Raw genomic sequence first — 27,562 nt, forward strand, 5'->3', positions numbered from 1 at the left:
TGAAAGAAACTGGTACTGTATGGTAGTTCTTTAAGACTCTCAAGATTTCCTAATCTAATTGACAAGTCTGTGGCAGAGACTTTTTTTGAGCATTTCATCGGCTGCTAGGTCAAGTGAGAGGGGCCTATCCGATGGTTGCCGGATCCAGTCTGTGGAGCTGTTTGTCCTCTGGATCTGACCAATACCTCTAACCCGCAATTACTAGGTGCCTGAACTCCCCTTTATACTCTGACCCTCTATTGAAGGACTTTGTGCCTATGCTGAATAAATGTTAAAAAAAGGACTAAGTGTCGGATTCAACATAATTTGGGCTACTTTCCAACGGGACCCTTGTGGCGGAGAGGCGAGCAGGTGAGGTAACGGTAAGCCCAAATAAAATCAGCAGCTCCATCGGGGGTTAGTGCTACATATGCAACGGAGAAGCTTTTTACCTTTTTCACACCCATGTTTTCCAGCTTCTCAATTAACGTCTGCTCCAGGATGGGACGAAACTGTCTGATAAAGTCAGGGTCTCTTCTTAGTGCCTCAATCTTTTTCATAGTTTGATCTAGAGTTACATCCAGCTCTGTACACAACAGACAGAAAATAAGAAAACTGTAACAAAATGCAGCAAATCTGTCAGGGATAACACTGCTGTATGCAGCTAAAAGCTACTTACTTACCAGGCAATCCAATTTTTGACCTACAGGTAAGCCTAGATTAAGGCTTACCTGTAGGCCCAAGAGATATTCCTAAACCTATACGGTTTAGGAGATATTTACCCGAAGACAGCCACCGCTGTCTACGGCGCATGCGCCATAGCCAGTGGCGCGCAGGCGCATGCGCGGGAGTGACGTCATTGCGGCTCCGGCGAATCACAGCGCCGGAGCAGCGAGACCCGAAAGTCGCTCCGAGATACATGGCAGCGGCGAAGAGGAAGACGGAGGACCGCTTCGGGGGCTTCGTTCTCAGATAAGTTATTCATAATGAGCTAGTATGCTATGCATACTAGCTCATTATGCCTTTGCCTTACAGGGTGTGTTTTTTTTTTTTTTTCTTGCCTTTACTTCCTCTTTAATGAAATGCGTTGATAAAATGCTGTATGTCTGATTTTTGTCTGTTATGGTGTGCTAGCAGTCCATAATAATGTGACAAGCTTTTTAACACAACGCACTCAGACAGATCTGAATGGGCCCTTGAAGAGGAAGTAAACCCTGATGAGTTTACTTCCTCTTTGATTCCCTGCAAAGGTAAAGCATAATGGACTACTATGCGTTGCCATTGACCCCGGCGCGCTCAGTGCGCCTGCACGCCGCTGTCTACGGCGCATGCGCCGTAGACAGCGGTGCTTGTCTTTTGGCAAATATCTCCTAAACCGTGTAGGTTTAGGAGATATTTCTTGGACCTACAGGTAAGCCTTAATCTAGGCTTACCTGTAGGTCAAAGTTGGTTGTAAGGGTTTACAACCACTTTAAAGTGCATATAAAGATAGAGGAGGGAAGAATTAAGTTCTGTGTCAAGTTATAGCTGAGAAAGAGTACATGCTTCTTTCTCTTCGGTCTTCAGAATGGCCTTTGAAGTCTGTGGGAACCGACTACCTAGGGTTCTACACATCCCTACACTCATAGGTGAAATACTAAGTACTTTTTTTTATTTAGTACCATTCTATCCATTTCTGTAAGCAAGTATTTATTGCTGTCTGTCCCCACTAGAGAGATTCAGCCCCTAAAAGTCCTAGTGACCATTGCCATTGAAACAGAAAGTGATGAGGAATCCAAAGTTTTAGTTGTCACAGGCCACAAAGTGATGCTAAATCTTTCAATGGGGACACGTGTTCTGGTGACAGCTGTTTAAGGTTGCGATTTTCTCGTAATTCTCTTCTTACTCTTCTCTTTCTTCTCTAACTTCTTACTTCTCTTACTTCATGTTATGTTTCCAGAACAGGAAGTGAAAGTGAAAATCTTTCCATTGACAGACAGCAAAAAACAGCTTACATCAGTTTTAACCATTCCCTACTATATCCAAATCAAAAAAATATACATAAATGTTAAACTAGCCATAGTCTCTATAAACATTCTTTTAGGCTGGATTCACACCTATGCATTTTTTGTGCTTTTTGCATTTTGCAGATTTGCACTACAGATCATGCTCCATAAGAAACCATGTTAAATGGACTCTAGTGCAAATTTGAAAAATGCAAAAAACTACTAAAAACACTAAACACTAAAACTGCATAGGTGTGAATCCAGCCTTAGATTTACACATATGTATGTGAAGACCTTTGTAAACAATCAATATAATTTGTATCCACCCAGGCATCTCCTCGTTTCATACAGTTGTTGGTAAACAAAAGAAGACTTTATAGCCCCGTACACACGAGCGGACTTTTCGACATCCAAACTCCGACGGACTGAGTCCGTCAGACTATCCGATCGTGTGTGGGCTGCAACGGACTTTTGATTCGCCAAAGTCTGACGGACTTTAGAAATGAAGCATGCTTCAAATTTTCCCGACGGAACTCCGCCGGACCCGGTCCCCGTCGAAAAATCCGCTCGTGTGTATGCTACTCCGACGGACTAAAACCGACGCTAGGGCAGCTATTGGCTACTGGCTATGAACTTCCTTATTCGAATCCAGTCGTACGTCATCACGTTCGACTCCGTCGGAGTTTGGTGTGATGGTGTGTGTCCAAGTCCGTTCGGTCGAAAAGTCCGCCAGAACTCCGTCGGAACTCCGTCTGAACTCCGGCGGAACTCCTTTGGAGGTCTGTCAGACTTAATCCCTCTCGTGTGTACGGGGCATAAGTGTTACTAAAGGCTTTTAAAAAAATGTAAAATAATAAACTTGGTATACTCAGGCATTGGTATTGCACAGAGAAGCCTTGAATTTTCTCTTCTGGGGTCCTCCGCCGGCAATCTTACATCCTCTTCTCCATGTGCCCCCATAGCAAGCTGCTTGCTATGGGGGCACATGTGTGTTCTCACTCCCAAGTTGTGTGTGTGTCTATAGAGCTGCTCTCAATAGACACACAGTGTGACTTGGCCCCGCTCCCCTGCTTCCGCCTCACATATTTTGACTGACAGCAGCAGGAGCCAATGGCTCCTGCTGCTGCCTGAATCCCTGTGTGAAATGGAACAAAGGAGAGAAGAGATCCACAGCGCTGGATCAATTGAGGACTTGGGTAAGTATTTAGGGACATCAGGTAGAACAGCAAACCATAAAACTGCTGTGGGCATACAGGGGGATCAGTTTCAGAATGGAGAGAGCAGATGGGAATGGTAAATAAGCCATGTTTACCATCCCCTTCCTTTCCTGAATAAACATAGTGAACAATCAGTATTGATCGCTCCTGTGTCCATTTATCACTAAAGCATAATAAACAGTGTTTACTATGCTTCAGTTTGTGAATGAACAGGAAGCTGCTCAGTACAGAGCACTTCCCATTTATTCGCTGTCTAGTGCAGCTGAGGCTGCAGAGAAGGGAATTGATGAATCTCTATTCTTTTCTCCATCTCAAAATAAAGAATAAAATACTTAAAAAGGGGAAAAAAAATGTAATTAAAAAAAGTTACTTAAAAAAAATAAGGACTCGTTGAAATGTGCATTGCTCTTAGAAGAGCAGTCAGCATTTGGATCACTTTTCAGACTCTGTGGGGTAGGACAGTAAACCATAAAACATTTTTTACCCTAATGCAGGGAATGCATTAGGGGAAAAAAGTTTGCCTTAAAAGAGTAAGTAAACCCTGATGGTTTTTACTTCCTCTTTATTCCCCTGCAAAATAAAAGCATGGGCCAGTATGCATCGCAACTAGTCCATTATGTGGCACTTACCTGCAAATGAAGCCTGCAATGTCCTCGATGTCCCCGCTAGTGGAAGTATCCATCTTTGCTCCTCTTCCTTCCGCGGACTCCAGCTCTGTGACTAGCCGGAGCCATGTGACATCACTCCTGCGCCAATAATATCATCGGCGCACTACAGGGTAAATATCTCCTAAATGGCGCACGTTTAGGAGATATTTTAAATACATATAGGTAAGCCTTATTACTGTATAGGCTTACCTGTATGGAAAAATAGGTCAGGGGGGTTTACAACCACTTTATAGCCACTTTTACAATTAAGCTTTAACATGTATGGTCAACTTATGTCAAATGCTATTTATGCTTACGTAAATTATTACATGCTTGCGCATACACCATAGTGTGCAAACAGTACCAAGCTTTATTGAATGCATAAAAAGGGCATTTCACCTACCATCTTCACTAGAATCATCCTTCGCACTTCCAACAGGCAAAACCATATGAGATACTTGTGGCACTGTATTAAAAGACAGCAATAAAATAACTGTAAAAATGGGTCAATTTATTTGGCAAACAGATATTTGGTAAAAGTGTTTTTTTTCCAAGAGCAATATGGTAAATATTTGGTAAATTATGGTAAATATCTCATCATAATTCTACTATATGTGCTCAATCCAGAATAATTATCCCACATATACAACTTAGTTATGTCATTCTACCCTCAAAGGTTTATTGAACATACTGTCAGATTTTTAGATCACTGCGTATAACAGTTTAATTTTATTTGTATCATATATTCATTATGTATAAATGTATCATCTAAACTTGTATAGAATTCATCATATAACCTTGGAAAAGAGAAAAAGGACTGCGCTGCATGCTAATAATATCTAAATTGTGTTTGTACAGTATATATATATATATATATATATATATATATATATATATATATATATATATATATATATATATATATATATATATACACAGGGGCATTGCTAGGTCTACAAAAGATCTGGGGTTAAAGCCCATAGCAGCATAGAAACTCATAACTTGGGTGGGCATACACATGTATATAATATACGTATGTGTGTGTGTGTGTGTGTGTGTATATCCCCAGAGAGCCCCCCACTTACATCAGGGTCCCCAGGGAGCCCCCTTACATCAGAGTCCCCAGATAGCCTCCATCTTGCATCAGGGTCCCCCTCAAATCAGGGTCCCCAGAGAGCCTCCCCCTTACATTAGGGTCCCCAGAGATCCTCCCCCTTAAATCAGGTTCCCCAGAGAACATCCCACTTACATCAGGGTCCCCAGAGAGCCTCCCCTCCCCTTGGGGACTCCTGCAGAGATATGGGGCTATAGCCCCTATAGATAGATACATATATATGAATAACGTTGCACTCTAAAACTAAAAATAGTAAACAGATTCCTTAACCGCTTGAGATCTGCGCTATAGCCGAATGCACGAGCGGCCTGCACGCCCCTTGAGGGGCGCGCGTGGCGCGCTCTGTGATCAGCGAGTCTATGAGACTCGCCTGATCACAGATCGGAGCAAGGGGTCGATCGTGACCCCTTACCACGTGATCAGCTGTCAGCCAATGACAGCTGATCATGTGATCACAACTGAGCCGGTAATCGGCTATTTTTTCTCCTCGCGCTGAAGAAAAAAAAGCCGATCACCGGCGGTCGTGAGAGGGACTTCAGTCCCGAACACGGCGAACTGGGGCCAACTCATCAGTGCCCACCTGCCCCCTGCCAGTGCCCCCTAATTATAGGAAAAGTGCCACCCATCAGTGCCACCCATTAGTGCCCATAGTGCCACCCATTAGTGCCCATAGTGCCACCCATCAGTGCCCATAGTGCCACCCATCAGTGCCCACAGTGCCACCTATCAGTGCCCACAATCTGCCTCAACAACAGTGCTGCACCTTATATGCCACATATCTGTGCCCATCAGTGTCATCTACCAGTGCCCATCAGTGCCGTCCATCTGTGCCCAGCAGTGCCACCTATCAGAGCCACCTATCGGTGCCACCTATCAGTGCCCATCAGTCCCATCTATCAGTGTTACCTATCAGTGCCCATTAGTGCCACCCATCCATGCCACCCATCCATGCCACCCATCCGTGGCATCTTATCTGTGCCCATCAGTGCCGCCTTATCTGTGCCCATCAGTATTGCCTTATCTGTGCCTATTGGTGCCACCTTAACTGTGCCTATCAGTGCCCACCAGTGCAGCCTATCAGTGCCCACCAGTGCCGCCTCATCAGCGCATTTCAATGAAGGAGAAAAATTACCTGTTTGCAAAATTTTATAACAAACTATTAAACATGATTTTTTTTTTTTTTTGCACCTTTTTTTGTTTGTTTAGCAAAAAATAAAACTCCCAGCTGTAATTAAATACCCCCAAAAGAAAGCTATATTTGTGGGAAAAAAGTGATAAAAATTTCATTTGGGTACAGTGTTGTATGGCCGCGCAATTGTCATTCAAAGTGCATCAGCGCTGAAAGCTGAAAATTGGTCTGGGCAGGAGGGGGGTTTAAGTGCCCAGTAAGCAAGTGGTTAATAAATGTCCATAAAATATTCATAAAACAGTAATCCTTGATGGATGACATATGACATTATATCCACCATAAAATAAAAAATGAAAAAAGTCAATGAGTGTAAATCCTCCTCGTGATGATGCGGTGACGTGAGCACGTCCCTCCTCCTTATGTCACCATGTGGTTTGTTATCTTGGAAGGACAGGCATTTCAGCTGGCCGGCTTTTTTATAAATCAGCTCTATATCATCCAATTTGATGTAAGTGCATTACGTTTTATTCAAATGATTAGTTTGATTTTACACTATGGCGAGTCTCTCTCTTTTCTTTTTTTTTTTTACCTAGTGTAAAGTTATGCTTATCCGGTTTCCTCTGTGCAGTAAAAAGTCTACCCGGTCTGAGTGCTATCTCTGACATCTCGCGAGAAAAGGGCCCTGGCTGGGTATTAGCCACAAGCGATTTAGCTTGTGTAATCTGGTAAGCGTGAAATTTATGTGGTGGTGGTGGACACTCACTTGGTTTGTCAGTTTGATCTGATACATCACGAGGAGAATTTACACTCATTGACTTTTTTTGCATTTTGAAGGAATACTGTTTTCTGAATATTTTATGGACATTTATTATACAGTATAACTGGATCATTGTTATGTATAGCCTATTCATCACAGGTTTTATATGTTATAATGAATCTGTTTCCTCTTTTTAGTTTTGAAGCGCAACTCAATAACTTGCAATAATATATTAATACACTGCTCATGGCAAGCAATTCAAGTTTATTATGAAAAGGAAACCTGTGAAATATGGAGTGTGACGGATCCAATCCCACACTCCGATTGAGTGCTTCCGTCAGTATACCGCTTCCTAAGTCTGAATATAGATATCAGATATTCCAACCACTCATAAGCACAAAACAAGACAACACTTGCTTAGCTGCTCAACATGGACTGATTTATTAGAACCAAAATGACAAGCATTTATAATACAGTAGAAGACTAAAACCTAACCTAATTAGCATGAGCTAATTATCTAATCATTGACCCAGACTAGTTGTCTGAGAGATAGGGCTTTTAAGGGTAAGACTTTGTCTCCTAGCTCACTGATTGACTATTCAATACAAGTTACCATAAACATAAACACAGGATTAATTAGCACAAACAACAATGTGAGGAATACTCTTACAAGCCAGACTAGACTCATTTACACAACAGACAGGTGGCTGGAGTTGATACAGTTTGTGTCCCAACAGTGTGATTCAGTCTATTGCTAATATGGAAAATCCATATCTAGAGTCTGTGTGTCATGGGGGGGACATGGATCTGAATCCAAGTAACACCATCTCAGGGGTCCCCAGGCATACAGCTCACAAAGAGCACCGTTCCCCCAAATGCCAGGGCCCATAATCGCAAGGCAAGAGGCTCGCATTCTGTCCCCTCCAACAGCCTTTGTCCCGGCTAGGTCTGTCATTTCTCCAATTTCAGCAAGAGACAAACAGAGGAGGAGACCTCAGACGGGTTGACTCCGAAGTTAGTCAGTGATTCCAGTCCTACAATGCCGGTATCCACACAGTACCCCAAACAAATTGGTCCAAACAGAGTATTCCTCACCCAGCCAACCTTTTCCTCTCTCAGAGAACATATCCGCCGCTGGGGAGAGGCCTGGACTGACCCTTCTCCCTCGAGCCTTTTCAGCCGCTGGAGAGAAGACAGGGTGACTGGGCTCACTCCATCAAGTTGTTGGGCATCTGGGCCGACCGCCCAGCATCCCTGGGGTATACAAATGGAGACTGAAATTCCAACCATCGATATCAGCTCAAGCTGCAGTTGTGTGTAGGGGCCAGTAGCATTCTGTCCTGTTAGCACTTCAGCTGAGGACCCCACATCATCCACTCCAGCTGACTTTTGGGGAGTCAGGCCGACTGCCCTGGCTCCCTGGAACTCTGCACCCGCTACCAGTGCTGGGTAGAGGTTGGTAGCACTCTGCCTGGTTGCCAGCGCTTCAGCTGGGTTGGTGTCTGCTGTTGGAAATCCCTTTCACTGGTATTGTCTCCCAGGTGCATGAACCCTTGTTGGGGAGGGAAAATGTCTGCTTCTCCTCCCTTCATCTCTGAAATCCACTGGGAGAGAGGGATCATCATCTTCTCACCTTGGGCCTTCCGAAACTGCCACGGGTGTGGAGCAGGGCTCTGCAGTACTCTGTCCTGCTGCAAGTACTTGAGCAGGTGATGCGTAATCTATGACATCCTCTGATGAACAGTCCATTAAGTCCATAAATTCTGTAATCTGTGGCTGGAGAGATGGGCCAACTGCCCCAGCTCCCTGGGACTGCACAGTTGCTGCCGGTGCTGGGCAGAGTTTGATAGCACTCTGCCCTGTTGCCAGCCCTTCTGCTGGGGGCTCCACATCATCCGCTTCAGCTAACTGTTGGGGCAAGAGGCTGGATTCCTCCACTCCCAAACTGTGTAGCTGCCATTGGGGAGGTGAGCTGACTGCTTCCCTTTCCATTCCCTCATCTGGCTGCTGGGATGACATGTATGTGGTACTGTCTCCCAGGTGCATGGATCTTTGCTGGGGAGGAACGACTGCTTTCTCCACCCTGGCCGACGGTTGAGGAGGGACAACCAATACCTCCTCTCCCTTCTTCCCCTGTCCCCAGGCATACAGCTCACAAAGAGCACCGTTCCCCCAAATGCCAGGGCCCATAATCACAAGGCAAGAGGCTCACATTCTGTCTCCTCCAACAGCCTCTGTCCCGGCTAGGTCTGTCACATGGAGGCTACAACTACTGACTTGTTTTCAATAGTAAAGTATAGCCCGAAGCAAAAAATAAAATAAAAATGAGAGCGGGGCTATCATGAGGAGGGACACAGGGTAACCGGGCTAGAGAGGGGTTAACAATTTTGTCTCTGTTAACTTGGGCTGCATGGCAGTGGTCAGCATTGTGAGGAGGAGGGTCTGCAAGGGTCAAATTGGTGGGAAGCAAGGGGGCCTGTACATCCGGGGCAAGACACGAGGAGGAGAAACGTTCCTTCACTGATCTCCCATGGCTGATTCCCAGCATGTAGAGGTGCAGCTCCGCTCCAATGCAGACTCTATGGGGACAGATTGGCTGCAGAGTCAGATTGTAGTCCTGCTGGGATCTTCGGCATCAATTTCGGGTGAGAAACAGGGCAGACACACTCGGCGGCGCACCCCTCAGAGCATTTTAGCCCTTCTAGTTCCCCACAAGCCCAGCGCCACCCAGGGAGACCAAATTTGGACCCTCCATCCCAGCCAGCACAGCCTCCTCAGGCTAGCACCAGTGCGGACCTGGGAGTAATCCCCATTGTGGGTGGAGCTCTGGGGGAGGGGAACATAGCCCTGCGCTGTCCCTGCCAGGCTGAGAAGGAATCCACATGCGGCCGCCTCCCAGATGAGGACCGTGTCGGGAGTGGCGGCTAAGCATGGGAGGAGTCGCCAAGCAGGTCAAGGCCAGTTGGGAAGAGTGGTCGGGAGCCCCCATCACCCCCAGATCTGGGCAGGATCCACGGGGCTCAGGAACAGGTCGGAGTAGCAGGGCCCCTCCTGCCAGTGTGGGGTGAAGAGGAGCCATGCAGTATCGGCCAGGCATGCCAGTCCAGTGGGTGGTTACCCAGGTTCTGTTTCTGTACGCCTAGTCAGGGGCAGGTGGCTGGAGTGACGTTACAGCGGGGGGGATACAGCGACTGCGGGGGAGGGTGCCGCTACCTCTGCGGACCCGAAGAAGGATGCTAGTAAGAATACTGACTCAGTTTGCTTGCCTAATTTGGCCAAATTCAGGGTGTATGTCTGTTTTGAAGGTCCTTTGGGTGCGTACCTCAAACGTGAGGTGCGGGAAAAAATTTGGCACGGGAACTATGTGGAGATTTTCACGTTGTTGTCTCTTGAGAAGTTTAACTTGGACCTGATTAAACCAGAAGAGTCCAAGAAGGAGGACGAAGTAAAATGTTGTTACCGTCTGATTCCGCAGACGTTTAGCAACTTCCTCCAGACCTTCGGCATCTTCACGAATGTAAATGATAGGGTCAGTGTTGGCAGCACAATGAGGGTTTGTGTAAATTCGGCAACGGCTGCCGATACAAACACGAATGTTCTCACTGCGGGGGGGCTCACCTCGTCTCGCTGTTTCAATGCTGACAGGTCACGTTCCGGTGACACTACAGGAGAAAGGCAGGACACTAGTTAGGATGGACAGGATGTCCCCCTTTCTAAGTTCATATCTGGTTTGGCATGCAGCTCAGTTGTTGCAGGTGGGTTTCATGGAGGGCTTCTTGATCCCTTGTTCCCTTTCTCAAATTCCTCCTGCAGCTGACAATTAGTGGTCGGCATTGTTACACTCTGAAGGGGCTTCCGGAAAAACTTGCTAAGGAGGTGTTACTGGGCCGCATGTGCGGCCCTCTTACTTATCCCCCCTTGGATAATTTGGTGGTTTCGCCTTTGGGAGTAATTCCAAAAAAAGAGCCCAATAAATTTTGCCTGATCCACCATATTTCCTTTACAAAAGGCGGGTCAGTTAACAATGCCATTGACCCTGAGGCGTGTGTAGTGTCTTAAACCTTGTTTGGCCTTTTTTTTGTGTTCAGCACTACGATCAGGGTGCCCTTATGGCTAAGACCGACATCGAGGCTGCTTTTCGGTTACTGCCAGTACACCCAAGCAGTTTTTATCTTTTGGGCTGTAGATGGTTTGGCGCCTTTTACGTGAATCGCTGCCTGCCTTTGGGTTGCTCCATCTCTTGTGCCTTGTTTGGGACATTTAGCTTGTTTCTTGAATGGGCGGTTCGGGAGGTGGCAGGGGTCAATTTGGTAATCAATTACTTAGATGACTTTCTGTGTTTTGGCCCTCCCGCTTCAAATTTATGTGTTATTTTGCTTGGCTACGGTTCAGCACCTCGCTGAGTGCTTTGGCATCCCTCTTGCGCCGGACAAAACCGATGGCCCTACGTTGACAATCAAGTTCCTGGGGATAGTGATTGATTCCCAAGCAATGGAGTGTCGTCTGCCTGACAAGTTGCTTGCTGTTAAGAGGGAGGTTTGTTTGACCTTTTGGCAAACACAAGATTCAGCTCCAAGAGCTACAGTCTCTCCTAGTCAAGCTTAATTTTGCATGCTGTATAATGCCGATGGGCAGGTTTTTTTTTTTTGCCAATGACTCTCGGCCGCCACTGCTGGGGTCGGTTTGCCCAGGCATTTTGTTCTAGATGAATAGGGAGTACAGGGCTGACCTACTGGTGTGGCAGGAATTTTTGGGCACTTTCAATGGTCGGTAGATCTGGATAGAAGGACTGGTAAGCAACTATGATCTTGAGCTTTTCACGGATGCGACTGGCTCTACTGGCTATGGGGCATTTTTAGGAGGTCGGTGGAGTGCGAAACACTGGCCCACTAAATGGCGGAAGGCCGGCTTCCTAAAGAATATAGTGCTTCTGGAACTTTTTCCAGTCGTTGTTGCCATAAATACTCTGGGTGGAGTCGTTTCAGAACAAAATGGTTCGTCTCCACTGTGACAACTTGGGGGTGGTTCAGGTTATCAACTGTCTGTGCCGTCTTTTGCAATATCTGGTTTTGTGCTGTCTCCAGCAAAATGTGTTTCTGTAAACTGTGCATATTCCAGGTGTGGAGAATATGGTGGCTGACGCTCCCTCTCGCTTTTGGTTGGACAGGTTCCTGGAGTTGGCAGCGAGCGTGGAGCAAAGGGGAATCCATTGTCCTCTTCGTCTGTGGTGGATTACTTTGGAATCACCTCTGGTTTGATTTGAAGCTCCTTGAATGAGTCAACGTGGTCTTCCTACACTGGCGGGAATGGGGGGAGCTGCTACAGTGGGCGGGTGTTGCAATGGCCAGTTAAGAGGTCAGACATCTGGGGATTTATTTCATTTGTCTGTGCTTTTCTGCCGGCGTGTCCATTTCCGCTATGAACCGAAAGTTGTCCAGCTTGGCGTTGCTTTTTAAATTGTGGGGGGGTCCCAGACTTTACCAAGGATTTTTTGGTAAACCGGGCCCTGAGAGGTTATCGAGATGGCCGCTGGCCTATTACTTTTGACACTCTACAGTCCTTGTTCATGCAGACGCCCATGGTGTGTTCATCTGGTTTTGAAGTTTTGTTATTCTGGGCAGCCTTTGCTTTGGCTTTTTATGGAACTCTCAGGGTGGGTGAGTTGGTCAGTCCGTCTTGTTAGCGTCAGACGTTTGTTTTTCTGTAGTACTGTTCATCCGCTGATCCAAAATGGATCAATCGGGAAAGGGAGCTCACGTCAGGTTGCTACGTATTCCTGGTTCACCCATCTGCTCGGTTGCAGCATTGGAGGAGTATTTACGGCTTCGACCCGGGGTTCCTGGTTCTTACTCATTCAGATGGCTCAACCTTGTCTAAATTTCAGTTTGTGTTGGTTCTTCGGCGCTGTCTCATGGCTGCCGGCTTGGAGCCACACAGCTACTCTTCTCATTCTTTTCGCATAGGGGCTGCCACTGAGGCTGTCCGGTGGGGATTGGTAATGCGGTGGTGAAACGTATTGGCAGGTGGGAGTTGAACCGGTTTAACTTTATGTGCGTCCTCCCTTGATTTAATATTCCCGGGTTCGCTGGGGCATAGTTTATATTATTCCCATTATGTGTGCTGTTGTGTGTTGATTATGTTCCGTGTTATTTGTTATGTTTTTCTGTATTTCTTTTCAGATTATGCTTGCCTTGTGTGGATTCTGGGACATTCCTTTGTTCACTGGGGGCCAAGAGGGCTGATGTCAGGCCTAATGGCCATTAGCTGGGATTTCCCAGGTTTGAGGCCAGCAAGAGTTGGATAGGGGTCCTGGGACTGTTATGGAGCAGGGTGATCCCGGAGGTGAATAGGGTTTATAGGTGGGACAGGCTCCCTGGCGTCCTGGTATTGCATGCTGGAGGCAATGATCTAGGGGTTCGGTCCAGCAAATACCTCATTTGAGACGTCAAATTTGACGTACTCCGCCTGCAGATGGCCTTTCCTCACACTGTGGTGGTTTGGTCTGACATTATAGGTCACACTATTTGCCATTTTGCCAGGTCTGTGGATACACTGAACAGGGCAAGAGTAAAGGTTAACAATGAGGTTGGGAAGTTCATAGTGCGAAACGGCGGTTTCGTAGTATGGCACCTGGAGCTGGAGATGGATATGTGGCGGTATCTCTGCAGTGACGGGGTTTATCTGAACACGGTGGGCAGGGATCTGTGGTCCCTGGGTTTGCAAGACGGGGTACAGAGGGCATTGTGTTTTTGGGGGGGCACAAAGGTGTGAGGTTGTCCCACATTATGCTGTGGTGGTTGAGGAATTTTAAAACAACCTGCTGTTATTAGATTGTTAGGAACCCATCTAAGGTATGGAGTCCCCGGTGGAATGCTAGTTATGGTGGATTAACTGATAGGTTACAATGTTGGTATCTTCAGATTGTGGTTCGTCCCTGAGTCAGTGCAGTGCAGCAGGGACCATGAAAGTAATTACGCAGATACAAGGAAAGTTTTGATACTTGGTGCCTCCAAGGATTGGCAACTTTAAAAAGTGTTATGTTTTTTATTTGGTAAATATTGGTTAAATAATTTATTTGTTTTAAATAAAGGGCCCAAAATGGGCAATTTACTCCAATGATTGTGTCAGGGTATTTTTTGGGTAAGGTCTAGTTGGGGTAATGCGTATGTTGTGCAGCATGTAGTTATACAAAAGGCTCGGATACATCTGGAGTACCTTGGTCAATTATAGCCCAAAGCAAAAAAATAAAAAAATGAGCGCAGGGCTAACATGAGGAGGGAAACCGGGTAGCCGGGCTAGAGAGGGTTAACAGTTTTGTCTCTGTTATCTTGGGCTGCAGGTCAGTGGTCAGCATTGCAAGGGGGAGGGTCTGTAAGGGTCAGATTCTGGGGAAGCAAGGGGAACTGTACATTTGGGTCAAGACACGAGGAGGAGAAATGTTCCTACCCGCCCTACATTGGATTGGTTTGTCCTATGCTTGTTTGTTCATCTTGTGTTTTGTTTTTGTTTATGGTTTACATATGGTTGGGTATTTGGAGGCATTTTAAAACAACCTGCTGTTATTAGATTATTAGGGACCCATTAGGGATGCCACCTCCGTAACATCTCTAAAATTCACCCCTTTTTAACAAATGAAATGACCGAGCTCCTCATTTATTCCCTTGTTATCTCTCGCTGTGACTATTGCAACTCCCTTCTTATTAGCCTGCCTCTCCATAGGCTATCCCCTCTTCGGTCTATCATGAATGCTGCTGCCAGACTTATCCACCTTGCCAACTGCTCAGCGTCTGCCAACCTTCTCCTCCAATCCCTACACTGGCTCCCAATCCCCCAGCAAATTAAATTAAAAATACTAACCACAACATACAAAACCATTCATAAAATGTTCCCCGAGCTACATCACCAATCTTGTTTCCAAATATCACCTAAATCGTCCTCTCCACTCTTCTCAAGACCTCCTACTCTCAAGCTCTCCCATCTCCTCCTCCCATGCTTGTCTCCAGGATTTCTCCAGAGCCTTTCCCATCCTCTGGAACTCACTTCCTCCACCGGACTGGCTATCTCTTCAGGAAAGCCTATCAAGTCTCCAACTAATCTTTTACCACTTCTATCAGCTTATTCCCCACAGTTACAACCTTTTGTATCACCTGCCCCACCCTATTAGATTGTAAACTCTTCTGAGCAGGGCCTCATAATCCTCTTGTATTTTATTGCTTTCTAACTGTATTGCCTCCCTTTTATATTGAAAAGCGCTGTATAAACTGTTGGCGCTATATAAATCCTGTATTATAATAATAATAATCTAAGGTATGGAGTCCCCAGTGGAATGCCAGTTATGGTGGATTAACTTGTAGTTACAATGGTGGTATCTGCAGATTGTGGTTCGTCCCCGAGCCAGTGCAGTGTGACAGAGACCGTGAAAGTAATTACGCAGATGAAAGGAAAATTTTGATACTTGGTGCCTCCAAGGATCGTCAACTTTAAAAATTGTTATGTTTTTTGTTTGGTAAATATCGGTTAATAAATTTGTTATTTGTTTAAAATAAAGGGCCTGAAACGGCCAATTTACATTGGTAAATGGTAAAACGGTTGTGTCAGAGTATTTTTTGGGTAAGGTCTAGTTGGGGTAATGGATTGGTGGTGCAATATGTATTTATACAACAGGGTCAGATACATCTGGGGTACCTTGGTCATGTCTCCGAGGCTGTCATCCATGGTTTCACTACCTAAACAGTCACTGACCCGGAATAACTATGCAGCCAGTGACAGACATCCGAAAAACTTGAGCTCCCTTTCTTCAAGTTTTTTTTCCAAATCAATGACTTACTAAGCAGTGAAGTCAAGAGCATGATGACACCCCATAGTAGGCAACTTAAGTCAGTTGCCCCTTTTATTATAGGTACAGTTCTGTATAAATGTAGCTCTTACCTTCCTTGATCTCAATCTCTTTGGTTTCTTTTCTTGCAGCCAGTTCCATAATCTAGAGAAATTGGGTAAAGGAAAGGACATTACATTGCTTAAACACTGTTTAATTAGGGGTTAGCCCAGTCATGCTGCATCACTTTAGGCCCCTTTCACACGGGACAGATCAGTAATGATCCACCCCATGATGATCCACTTGCTCAGCGGGGATCGCTCCGTTGTCCCCGCTGAGCCGGCAGATAACAGGGCGGTCCCTGCACAGTGTGCAGGGACCGCCCTGTCATCTCTCTGTTCTCCTCTATGGGGGATCGGATGAACACGGACCGTATGTCCGTGTTCATCCGATCCGCTCTGCAGACGGATAGAAAAATAGGATTTTCCTCCATCTGCAGAATCGGACAATAGCGGAGGCGGACGATGTCGGGTGTCTGCGGATGTTCATCCGCAGACACCCGCTATCCCATAGGAATGCATGTATGTCCGTATTTCATCCACAAACAGATGGATGAAATACGGACATAATGTCCGCATGTGTGAAAGGGGCCTGTTTACTTATTCCATGTGCACATGATTAGGCAATTTCAGTGAACACAAATTTGCTTTTCGTGTGATTGGATAACTAAAGTGAATATTCACACAATTTTTTGAGTGAAGATTCTCAACTCCTTTAATTTCCTTCAATACATTATGATGTCTGTGTTTCCTGTGGGACCCAGCAGATCCCCCAACTCCAGGCAACTACAGGGGATAAAAGACCAGTCACACCGCACAAGCCTGACCTCTAAATACAGGAAATTCCTGCACAGAGCCAAGGTACAGAAGTTGTCTTACCTTTGATTACCTTACCGATCTGGAAAAAAAATACACCAGGAAAACCAAGATTCCACAGCATTGCCAAGAACCCACAGCATTGCTCTTGCATGGTATTTGTTTGTCTTGAATTTCAACAAAATGTACTCCTCCATATAGTTATGGATTATTTAGAAATTTTAATTGTGTTTTAGCAAAAACCCTTAGGCTGGGTTCACACTGGAGAATGCAGCGGCTCACAGCAGGAGTCCGGTGCGTCTCCATTCACCGTTTCATGTCCAATCTCAGCATGAATTTTTGTCTGAATTAAGACTTGAAACGGACCAAAACATGCACAGGACACCTGTGCAATTCGCACCAGAGCCGCTGCAGAGATGTGTGAACCGGCTCCATAGAGAGCCAGTCGCAATCTCCTGCTATGCGAATTGGATGCGGGGAAACCATCCAACTCACAATAGTGTGAACCCAGCTTTAAAATGTAACTTCACCTTTGGTGAGAAAAACAATCTCCTTTGGATGATCTAGGTACATTACAAAGATTTGACACACTGTGTAATATAGAGGAACAACATTGTCATCCTCTCCTCATTTATGTTTATAGGAGCGACAACACAGCAGTCCCTGCCCTCAAGGAGCTAACGATCTAAAGTTCCTATCTCATATGCATACATACACATACTAGGGCCAATTCAGAGTTGTTAGTATAAACCTACCAGTATTTCTAGAGCACGGGAGGAATACAAAGTACCCCGAGGAAACAGATGCATGCAATGGGAGAACATGATAACTGTGCAGATACAGTAGTGTCCTGGTTGGGATTCAAGCTCAGGACTGAGGACTGGGTATTGGAAGGCGGAAGTGCTAACTACCAAGGAACTTTGCTAACCACAACAAATGCATTTTCCTCTGTTCATCTCTATTACAAGGAAGGGGAAGGGGGATTAGTAGTTTACAGAAGATAGCTTGGAAGAATAATGTCCTTTGTTTTTTAAGCTCAGTCCAGGATTCAAGGGCACTGTCTTTCTGCCAGGATTAACATTTTCAAGTACTTGAAGAAAATTTTCTTAGCCTGAAAATCATTAGAATTTTGTTTAAGGGCCAGTTCACACCAGACGCAGTTCCGTGTGCTTTTTTTTCTGCACAAAATGCATGCATAGTGTTTTCCGTGTATTCCAGTGGCTCTAGTTCACACCATGCAGTTTCCGGTCAGTTTCTGCACCGGAAACTGACTGGAAACTGACTGCATGGTGTGAACTAGAGCCACTTGCCAAGGTACCACAAGTAGTATTAAGAACTTACCTTCTTCTCCTGTGACTTGATAATCTTCTTCTGGCTTTGTATTGTAGAGCTTAGTGTCTGCATAGTTGACTCGACCTGTTCATCTCTAGCCCGCTGATCATTAGACAAGGATGCTCTCAGTCTGCTGTTTTCATTTAGAAGCTGCAGAGCACACGACAACAATATCATCATGATATTTACAGAAATATCTTGACTCTAAATAAGGATTTATTTGTAAAGTACAGTGTAAAAGTTTTAGGCAGGTGTGAACCATTGTGCTGCCATTTTTCACCTAAAATCCTATGCATAGGAGGTTGAAACATGACTAAGGCTGGATTCACACCTATGCATTTTTAGTGCTTTTTGCATTTTGGAGATTTGCACTACAGTCCATTTAACATGGTTTCCTATGGAACACGTTCTGTAGTGCAAACCTGCAAAATGCAAAAAGTACAAAAAATGCATAGGTGTGAATCAGGCCTAAGTGGCTATGCATGAAAACATAGGTACTGGGGTGTACATGAATGGCAGCAGGTGCTCTAGACTTATGAGTCAAAGTTTGAAATATTTGTCTGCAGTAGGAGGCAGTCTGTTCACAACGGGCTGGAAAGCAGTCAAAAATGAGTGTCTGCAGGCAACAGTGAATAATGGTTGAGGTTCCTTGCAAGTTTGGGGCTGCATTTATGTAAATAGAGTTGGAGATTGGGTCAGAATCAATGGTGTCTTCAATGCTGAGAAATACAGGCAGATAATTCTCCATCATGTCATACCTTCAGGGAGGCGTGTGATTGGCCCCAAACTTATTCCGCAGCAGGATAACAACCTCAAACATACAGCCAAAGTTATTTAAAACTATCTTCAGTGTAAAGAAGAACAAGGAGTCCTGGCAATGATTGTTTGGCCCCCACAGAGCCCTGGTCTCAACATAATCGAGTCTGTCTAGGGCAGTGATGGCGAACCTTGGCACTCCAGATGTTTTGGAACTACATTTCCCATGATGCTCCTGCACTCTGCAGTGTAGCTGAGCATCATGGGAAATGTAGTTCCAAAACATCTGGAGTGCCAAGGTTCGCCATCACTGGTCTAGGGTTACATCAAGAAACAGAAGGATTTGAGGCAGCCTACATCCACAGAAAAGCTGTGGTTAGTTCTCCAAGGTGTTTGGAACAACCTACCTGCTGAGTTCCTTCAAAAACTGTGTGCAACTGTACCTTGAAGAGTTTATACTGTTTTGAAGGCAAAGGGAAGTTACACCTAATATTAATTTGATTTGGGTTTCTCTTCTGTTCATTTACTTTTCATTTTGTTCATTGAGAAAAATAAACTGTTAACACTTCTATATCTGAAGCATTCCTTATTTACAGCATTTATTTACACATGCCTAAAACTTCTGCACAGTACTGTATGCATTACCAATGTGTAACTTTCCATTTAACCGCTTGACGACTGCCTCACGTCGATATACGTCGGCAGAAGGGCTCGTACGGGCAGAATCACGTACCTGTATGTTGCCCTTAAGAGGCGGCCAGCGCACGCGCGTGGCAAGCTCTGTGAGTCGGGTCACGGGTTCCGCAGACTTGATCGCCACGGAGATACCCACGACCACCTCACGGGGAGATGCTAAAGTAAACAAGCATCTCCCCGATCTGCCTAGTGACAGTGTCACTGATCTCTGCTCCCTGTGATCGGAGCAGAGATCAGTGACATGTTACACACAGCCACGCCCCCCCACAGTTAGAAACATGCCCCAGGACACACTTAACCCCCACACTGCCACCTAGTGGTTAACCCCTTCACTGCCAGTGTCATTTACACATGAATCAGTGAATTTGTGTAGCACTGATTGCTATATAAATGACAATGGTCCAAAAAATGTCCGATATGTCCGCCATAATGGGGCAGTCATGATAAAAATTGCTGATCGCCGCCATTTAAAAAAAAAATGCCATAAAACTATCCCCTATTTTGTAAATGCTATAACTTTTGCGCAAACCAATCAATAATCGCTTATTGTGATTTTTTTTTACCAAAAATATGTAGAAGAATACATATTGGCCTAAACTGAGGAAAAAAATTGTTTTTTTTATATATTTTTGGGTGATCTTTATTATAGCAAAATGTAAAAAATAATGCTTTTTCTGTTTATAGCGCAAAAAATAAAAACCACAGGGGTGGTCAAATATCACCAAAGGCTCTATTTGTGAGAAAACAAATGATGTAAATTTTGTTTGGGAGCCACGTCGCATGACCGTGCAATTGTCAGTTAAAGCGTCACAGTGCCGAATCGCAAAAAGTGCTCTGGTCAGGAAGGGTTAAATTAGGCTTTTATTACTTTATACTGAGTCAAATGAGTTGAAGGTGGGCTCTGTGCTCGTTTGAGACATATTTCAAACAAAAACATGAAATATAAGAAAAGAAATGGGTCTTAGTAAAGCTGGGTATACATTAGTAGAATTTCAAATGAAAATTCATACAAAAATTCTCAGAACCTTCAAATGTGATTTGATAGTAGTTCAAAATTTTGGTTGCTTTGAACATTAAATTTTGGAATTAATGGACTTTACCAAACAAAAAACACATACACTGTTAGAAATGTCAGACGTTCGAGAAAGATTTTCCATGTTGGTCCTTCAAATTTTCTTGTCACTGCGGTTGAAAACAAATGTCAATTTGATCCCACTAATGATTAGAAAAAGGAATGAACATTCCTAAAATGTTCTTACAATGAAAAATGTTCAATGGAATTCTACTAGTGTATACCCAGCTTAAAGCGGGGTTCCACCCTAAAGTGGAACTTCCGCTGATCAGAACCCTCCCCCCCTCCGGTGTCACAATTGGCACCTTACAGGGGGGAGGGGGTGGAGATACCTGTCAAAGACAGGTATTTACACCCACTTCCAGGCATAGACTCCCGTGGGAGTCTATGTCATTTCCTGTCCTGCCGCGCTGTCTGCTGGGACACACACGGGTCCCAGTGACAGCGCGGACAATTCCTATTGCGCTGCGCAACTCGTGAATGCGCAGTAGGGAACCGGGAAGTGAAGCCGATTCGCTTCACTTCCTGATTCCCTCACCTAGAATGGTGACGGCAGCAGCCGAGAGCCGAGCGATCGATCGGCCTCGGCTGCCGGCATCGCTGGAACCCGGGACAGGTGAGTGTCCATTTATTAAAAGTCAGCAGCTGTAGTATTTATAGCTGCTGGCTTTTAATATTTTTTTTTTAGGTGGAATCCCTCTTTACGTTGTTTAAGAAATATAAGGCTGGCATCACAATACATGATTGATAATGTGTTTAATTTGAGAGAGCTTCTTGTGGTCAATACTTATGCAAAGGCTGTCATCCTGATCCTCCTTGCCATATCATGCTGGCCAGAAGAAAGTATTTTTCTGATGACTTTGGCATACAAAATGTGTAAACTTTGGCCCAGTTTATTGTTTTCTAGTATAATGTACTGTATTTCTTAACTTTGTTTATATGTATAGCCCACGGAGGCTTTAAATAAAGTTATCTTAATGATTTTGCACTATGAGGAGTCTGTTCTCCATTATTTTCTATCTCCTGCTGCCGCTGACATCTCGTATTGGAATTTTTTGCCTACTGTGAGGAGGATCTTTGAGGAGCTGGCCAGAGGACATCTGGATGTCGTGGAGACCAGCCTTTTCTGACCTTTCTTGTTGTGGGGCAAGGGGCGTCAAAAACATTGGTTGAGTCCGGATCAAACTTTATTTGTATGTGAGGGAATAGGAAGAAGAAGGGAAGGGGAGGAAGGAAAGAGGGAGGGAGGGATAAGGATACTTCAGCACAATTTGTATGCCATCAAAATAACAGTCATTTATGGTACAGATCACCGATCGCTATAACCATATGTTTATATACCAGTAGGCAGGGGGTGTGGAATTTTCTCTCCTGTAGGAGGTCATGGATTTGATTGGTCAGTTAATTTAAGCATTGAACTCTTCTTAAGGGGGCACAGAGTAGGAACCAGTATTAAGCATCAGTATTCAGTTTAGAGTGACTCCACAGATCCCAAATCTTAGAGAACTGAGGCATAGTGTCATGGACTATTGCCGTAAGTCGCTCCATGTGGCCAATGTATTCTAGGTTCTACAAAACTTGAGAGAGAGCGGGCGTAGTTCGGGATAGCCACCGTATAGGGATGGCTCTTTTAGCCGCTAATAAAATAAAGGTGGCGAGCTTCTGAGCATGTTTAGAGAGTCCGGGAATCGGTAGCCCTAATAAAAAATACAGAGGATCTAATGGAAGGGAAATCTCAAACAAGTCCTGGATGAAGGACTGTATTGTAAGCCAGAATGGGCGAATCAATGGGCAGTCCCAGAAAATGTGGAAATGGGAACCTGTGTCTCCCTGGCATCTCTAACATACCACAGGGGTCTTGGGGTCATATTTGTGCATCATTTTTTGGGCGTTTTATACCAAAAGAGTAATATCTTATAGGCCATTTCTTTCTGTTCCACGCAGCATGACGTCTTAGAGACAGCTGTCCATATTTTCTCCACTGTGGAAGTAGTATGGGGTGTTTTAGCACTTGAGACCACTTCCGCATATAGGAATGGGAAGAGTCAGTAATGGGCACTGAGTCGTGGAGTATTCTATATATGTCAGAGATTAAATGGGCCTGATATGGGCCTTGAGCACATAAAAGTTCAAATGGGGTTGGCTTGTCAAGACTTAGGGTGGGGGATTTAGAGGCAAAATAAGGTCTGATTTGCAAATAAGAGTGGAAGAGCTGTTTGGGAATCTGGTGCTGTTTCTGTAACTCCGCGAACGATAGAAGTCTCCTGGTAAGGGGATTTACTATGTTGCGGAGTTGAAATATACCAGCCTGGGACCAAGGAAGCATTCTATCGTATGCCAGGCTGTCCGGGATATCCAGGTTAAACAGGATGTTTATCAAAGGAGGGCATTGGGAGGCCAGAGAGAATAACCTCAAGCATTTCCTCCAGATATCCAAGGAGAACAGCATCGGGCTAGACATATGTTGCGAAGTGGACCCATGGAGGTTTTAAGGTCTGACCAAAGCATGGCACAAAATGTGTGCAGGTCTGGTGATGCGCATCTCAATTTCTGCCCATACAGTAGGGGCTTTCCTGTTCACTCTCCTTTGAGGTCCATTATTGGAGCTATTTTCGATCCACGCAGGAGGAATCCTACATATTGGAAGTCACTGAAGACTGTTTGGGACTTTTTTGCACTTTAATCATAACTTTAGCCACTGCACTTGTTCATGCAGTTTATTAGATGTTGATTAATGATATAATTGTTTCATTACATTTTTGGCATAGTTATGTATTTCACTTTGCATTTGTACTAGCAAGTGCTGTTTTTGCATAGTATATATAATGTACTGTATGTCTCAAGGCCGGCCAGACATTAAAATTACGGTATGCCTATTTTTTAAAGCTGACGTTTACAGTAGGTATGATTTTTATAGCATAGGTACATTAGTCCAGCTTGGAGTAATGTAGTTATGTATATTTCATACCTGTACAATGTCATACCTGTACAATTCATTAGAGTGTAGTTGTAGAATGTATAAGCAGAAATCCTGAACCATAAGCTATACCCATAGCTCATCTTTGCTAGATCTACCATCTACTAGATGCATCAAAGATATAACAACAAGGGCACACTGTGGAAGCAGGCTCTGTAATCAATATGAATAGTCACAAATCCAAAATAAAAGGGTACGCCTGCATATCAGATACAAAATAATATAAAAAAATCTGTTTTGTTTTTTTCATTCTCTCTAAAATCAATATTAAATGAGAACTCAAATAAAACCCCATGTGTTTGCGATGGGGCAGAAAACGCATCTGTTTTTCACCTACATGCTGATTTGATGTTCCCATTAACAAATATGAAATAGAATTAATTGGCTTCAGGGTACCATACTGCAATATACACAGACTCTCAATGTGTAATTATACTGAGACACCAAATGATGAGCTGACATGGTCACGGGGCTGACCTGGCCATCTATGAACCCATGATCTTTTTTTATCACCCCATCTAAGCTAACACCATTAGTAAAAACCATGATAAATAGGCAGGTTTTTATTACTGTATACACTAAAAGAAAACAGTCATGTAATAATTGTTACTATTGTTACAATTATCATTATTTACCTCAGATTTTTCTGCTTTGTGTTCTTTCTTTATTTCCTTTAGCTTACTTTTCCATTCCATGCTCTAAAAACAACATCAAATTATGATATTTCAGAAGCAGTTCCCATCATTTATGAATGCATCAAGCAACTATAGCCAACTGTGAAATGGAGAAGTTATAGGTGACTATATGTCTATCTCTTCTTTTTTTATCATAAGCTGTTTACCTGTGAAATAATTTAATTTGTAATTCTATAACACTTTCCTCCCTTGGCAGCCATCTTGGGGGTATTTAGTATGTGTACAAGGTGCAGCGTGGTGTGGCAGGCAGTGAACAAACAGCGATCCGAGTTAGGCAATATAGTTATATTGTAGAATGGTTCAACACAACTTATTCAGCAGGTAGGTACACCCGCCACTTACAAACTTTGACAGCAGTTTGAAGACATGAGAATGTTGACAGCAGCGTCTGCAACAAGGAGCAGAATGCGGCCTGGCCAGCCCACTCAAAGGGGAGGCTTCCTAAAGTGAAGTAGATGTAGTCCCTGCACTGTCTTACTCCTCTGGAACCTTTTCCTACCTCTAAGCACTGCCCCTGCCAGATGAGGAACCTATCCCTACATTAGCCACTCGCATAAATCATGGCAAACAAGGGAGACAGAGTCTTAAAAGGGCTCTGCCTGACCCAAGATTGCTGTTGAAGTCACATGGGGTTTCAGTGCCCCATCAGACAGGTTCTTCCTTGTGACTGCAGAAAGTCATAGATTAATCTAGTTCCTTACAACTTCCTTCCTCTTCTGCATTGCCGCTTCTATCGAGCACCACTTGCAGTGGGGAGTACAGGTTGCACTTGCCTACAAGTTGTACTAATTAACCTACCAGCATGTCTTTAAAGTGTGGGAGGAAACACACACATATACAGGGAGAAGTCACATGGGGCGTCAGCATCCAACTGGGCAGCTGCCTCCTTGTGACCACTGGATGTCATAGCCTACCAGCATATTTTTAAAGTGTAGAAAGAAACTCACAGTGGCTCCATTGAATTCCGGGGGATCTGTGGAGCACCCTAATGTGCATGGTCCTGACTGGGATCAAGCAATGAAACACAGGCACCACCAAAGAAACCAGTAGAAGCTAAAATGTAACAGGTGGTGCAAAGGGGCAAGGAAACATGGGACATGTAGTCATGATACATTAGGACACCTGACTGTTGCATGATGTAAGCAGAGCAAGCTCCCTGTCAGGAAGCATAAGTATGAGATAACGAGCTATAGGAATTACAAAGTGAGGCTTTGGGGCAAAATAACAGTAAAGGAACTGGCAATAATTCATAGTAATGAGCTGCTAAAGGAAAAAAATGTTCCACTAGCATGTAATATTACTTTAATTGCTGCACATTTATGTGATAAATAAATTATACAAGCCTCCTAAGACACCTCCTAAGAGTGTTTCTGCATTAAACAGATGGGCTACCATGATTCACTCTTCCCTCAGATATTTACCAGTCTCTCTCTCTCCTCCTTTATGTTTGATATTTCCTTCTGCAGTTTCAGACGCTCTTGACGGTCTTCTTCATCCATGAGCTCACCAAGATTTGTGGTTGCAAATTTTTTAGACTCCATCTCTTGAATTGTCTAATCAATAATGAAATGCACAACAATGTTGCATTAGACTAGTTTTAAAACAGCATGCCTTATAACAATTATCCACCATATTCCCGATTGGTCCATGATTGAATTGCATGACTGTTTTCTACCAGAGCTCAGATCTGCTATAAGGACTCAAACATTGTGTCTGTTAGGATGAGAGCAATACATGGTAAACATTAAATACAAAATATAAAAGACTAGGAGTTCAAGCAAATAACTTTTCATTGCCACATTCTGAAAAAAAAAAACACTCTCAGAGGATGCTGGAACTGTGACATCATAATAGGCGGGGACATCATCCGTTGATGTCCCTATATAAGTCGCCGTGCGCAGCGTCCCTGCCATTGTGAGCGGAGGATGCGACGAGGCAATATCTGAAGAGAAGAAGAGAAGAACAGAAGACGGCGACAGCGGCGACAGAAGACAAGACCCCCGAAGTCGGAAGAATAGGGCGGCGGCAAAGAAGAAAGCTGGGCTCCTCCGCTAGCAAAAGAGCTAGCAGAAGATAGCGGAGGAGTCCGGCGAGAAGACCCCCAAAGACGGAAGACCCCCGGAGCTGTGCAATAAACTATTTTAACCCTTGTGTGTTGTGCTTTATTTTTAATTTTTTCCACAGGTGAATGGGTAGGGGTACATTGTACCCCATACTCATTCACATAGGGTGGGGGGCCGGTATCCGGGGGCCCCCTTATTAAAGGGGGCTCCCGGATTCCGATAAGCCCCCCGCCCGCAGACCCGACAACCAACGGCCAGGGTTGTCGGGAAGAAGCCCTTGCCCTCATCAACATGGGGACAAGGTGCTTTGGGGTGGGGGGGCCGTGCGGCCCCCCTTCCCCAAGGCACCCCCCATGTTGAGGGCACGCGGCCTGGCACGGCTCAGGAGGGGGGGCGCTCGTCCCCACCCCCTTTCCTGGCCGGCCGGGTAGCGTGCTCGGATAAGGGTCTGATGTGGACCTGGGGGGGGCCCACGCCGATTTTTCGGCGTAGGGATTCCCCTTTAAGTCCATACCAGGTGGCGGGGCCAGCGACGCCTCCTTCGCTGGCCCCGGCTACCTGGAGACGTGCTCAAAATGAGCGGACTTTTCTCCGGGCGGGAAAAGTCCGTTCATTTCAAAAGTACGGCGGACTGGCACACACACGGCCGGATTGTCCGCCAAAATGCGAGTCCGGCGGTAAGATTGGAGTGCAAAACTACTTTTTAAGTCTGCCGTACTTTTGGGTAAAAAAAGTCAGCCGGAGGCTACACACGGGCGGATTGTCCGGCGGACTTGAGTTTGCCGGACTTTTCCACCGGATAGTTTGATCGTGTGTACGTGGCATAACTCACATTATAGAATCTAGTGCAGAGAATGCCCTTATGTGCTTCAACAGTTAAGTCTAATGCCTCGTGCACAGGACCAGTTTTTTCGTCAGAATAAACTCTGGCGGTCTTAATGACGGAGTTCCGACTGAGTTCCGCTGAAACGGACTTGCCTACACACGATCACACCAATGTCCGTTTAGAACGCAATCACGTATGACAGGAGTAGAGAAAGGAAGTTCAATAGCCAGTAGCCAATAGCTGCCCTTGCTTTGTTTTTGGTCGGAATAGCATACAGACAAATGATTTTCCCGATAGGAATTTATTCCGTTGGAAAGATTTAAAACATGTTCTATTTCTAGGTCCGTCAGAATTTTTGAAAAAAAAGTCAGATGAAGCCCACACACGATCGGAATATCCGATTAAATTATTCCGTCTGACCTTTTCTGTCGGAAAGTCCGGTTTTGTGTACGCGGCATTACTCGAAGAAGATGCTTTGAGTAAGGTGTAACTGCTGAAACTCGTAACAACAACTGACACTAGAAGATAGTTAAAGTTGTGTAGATGATTGGACCTCTGACAGTGGCATTTTAACAATGGTTTCAACAAGGTAAAAGACTGCTATCAGCGGCCTGTGAGGCTTGTCTT

The 27,562-nt window shown here is 44.8% G+C and overlaps 1 protein-coding gene across 3 annotated transcripts in view; it reads right to left on the minus strand.

The window, feature by feature from the left end:
- The window catches only part of DZIP1L (DAZ interacting zinc finger protein 1 like), a 97,431-nt gene that overhangs the window by 21,914 nt on the left and 47,955 nt on the right, over positions 1–27,562 (minus strand). For all 3 annotated transcript variants that reach the window (XM_077488627.1, XM_077488628.1, XM_077488626.1), the window contains exons 6-11: positions 25,468–25,599; positions 23,987–24,049; positions 17,860–18,000; positions 15,757–15,808; positions 4,232–4,294; positions 432–565 (exon numbers count right to left, since the gene is read on the minus strand). In XM_077488627.1, the coding sequence (XP_077344753.1) occupies positions 432–565; positions 4,232–4,294; positions 15,757–15,808; positions 17,860–18,000; positions 23,987–24,049; positions 25,468–25,599 (585 nt within the window). The remainder of the gene's footprint in view (positions 1–431; positions 566–4,231; positions 4,295–15,756; positions 15,809–17,859; positions 18,001–23,986; positions 24,050–25,467; positions 25,600–27,562) is intronic.

Source organism: Lithobates pipiens, unplaced genomic scaffold, assembly GCF_037356315.1.
Source record: "Lithobates pipiens isolate NorthernLeopardFrog02 unplaced genomic scaffold, aLitPip1_a1.2 Scaffold_18, whole genome shotgun sequence".
NCBI lineage: Eukaryota > Metazoa > Chordata > Amphibia > Anura > Ranidae > Lithobates > Lithobates pipiens.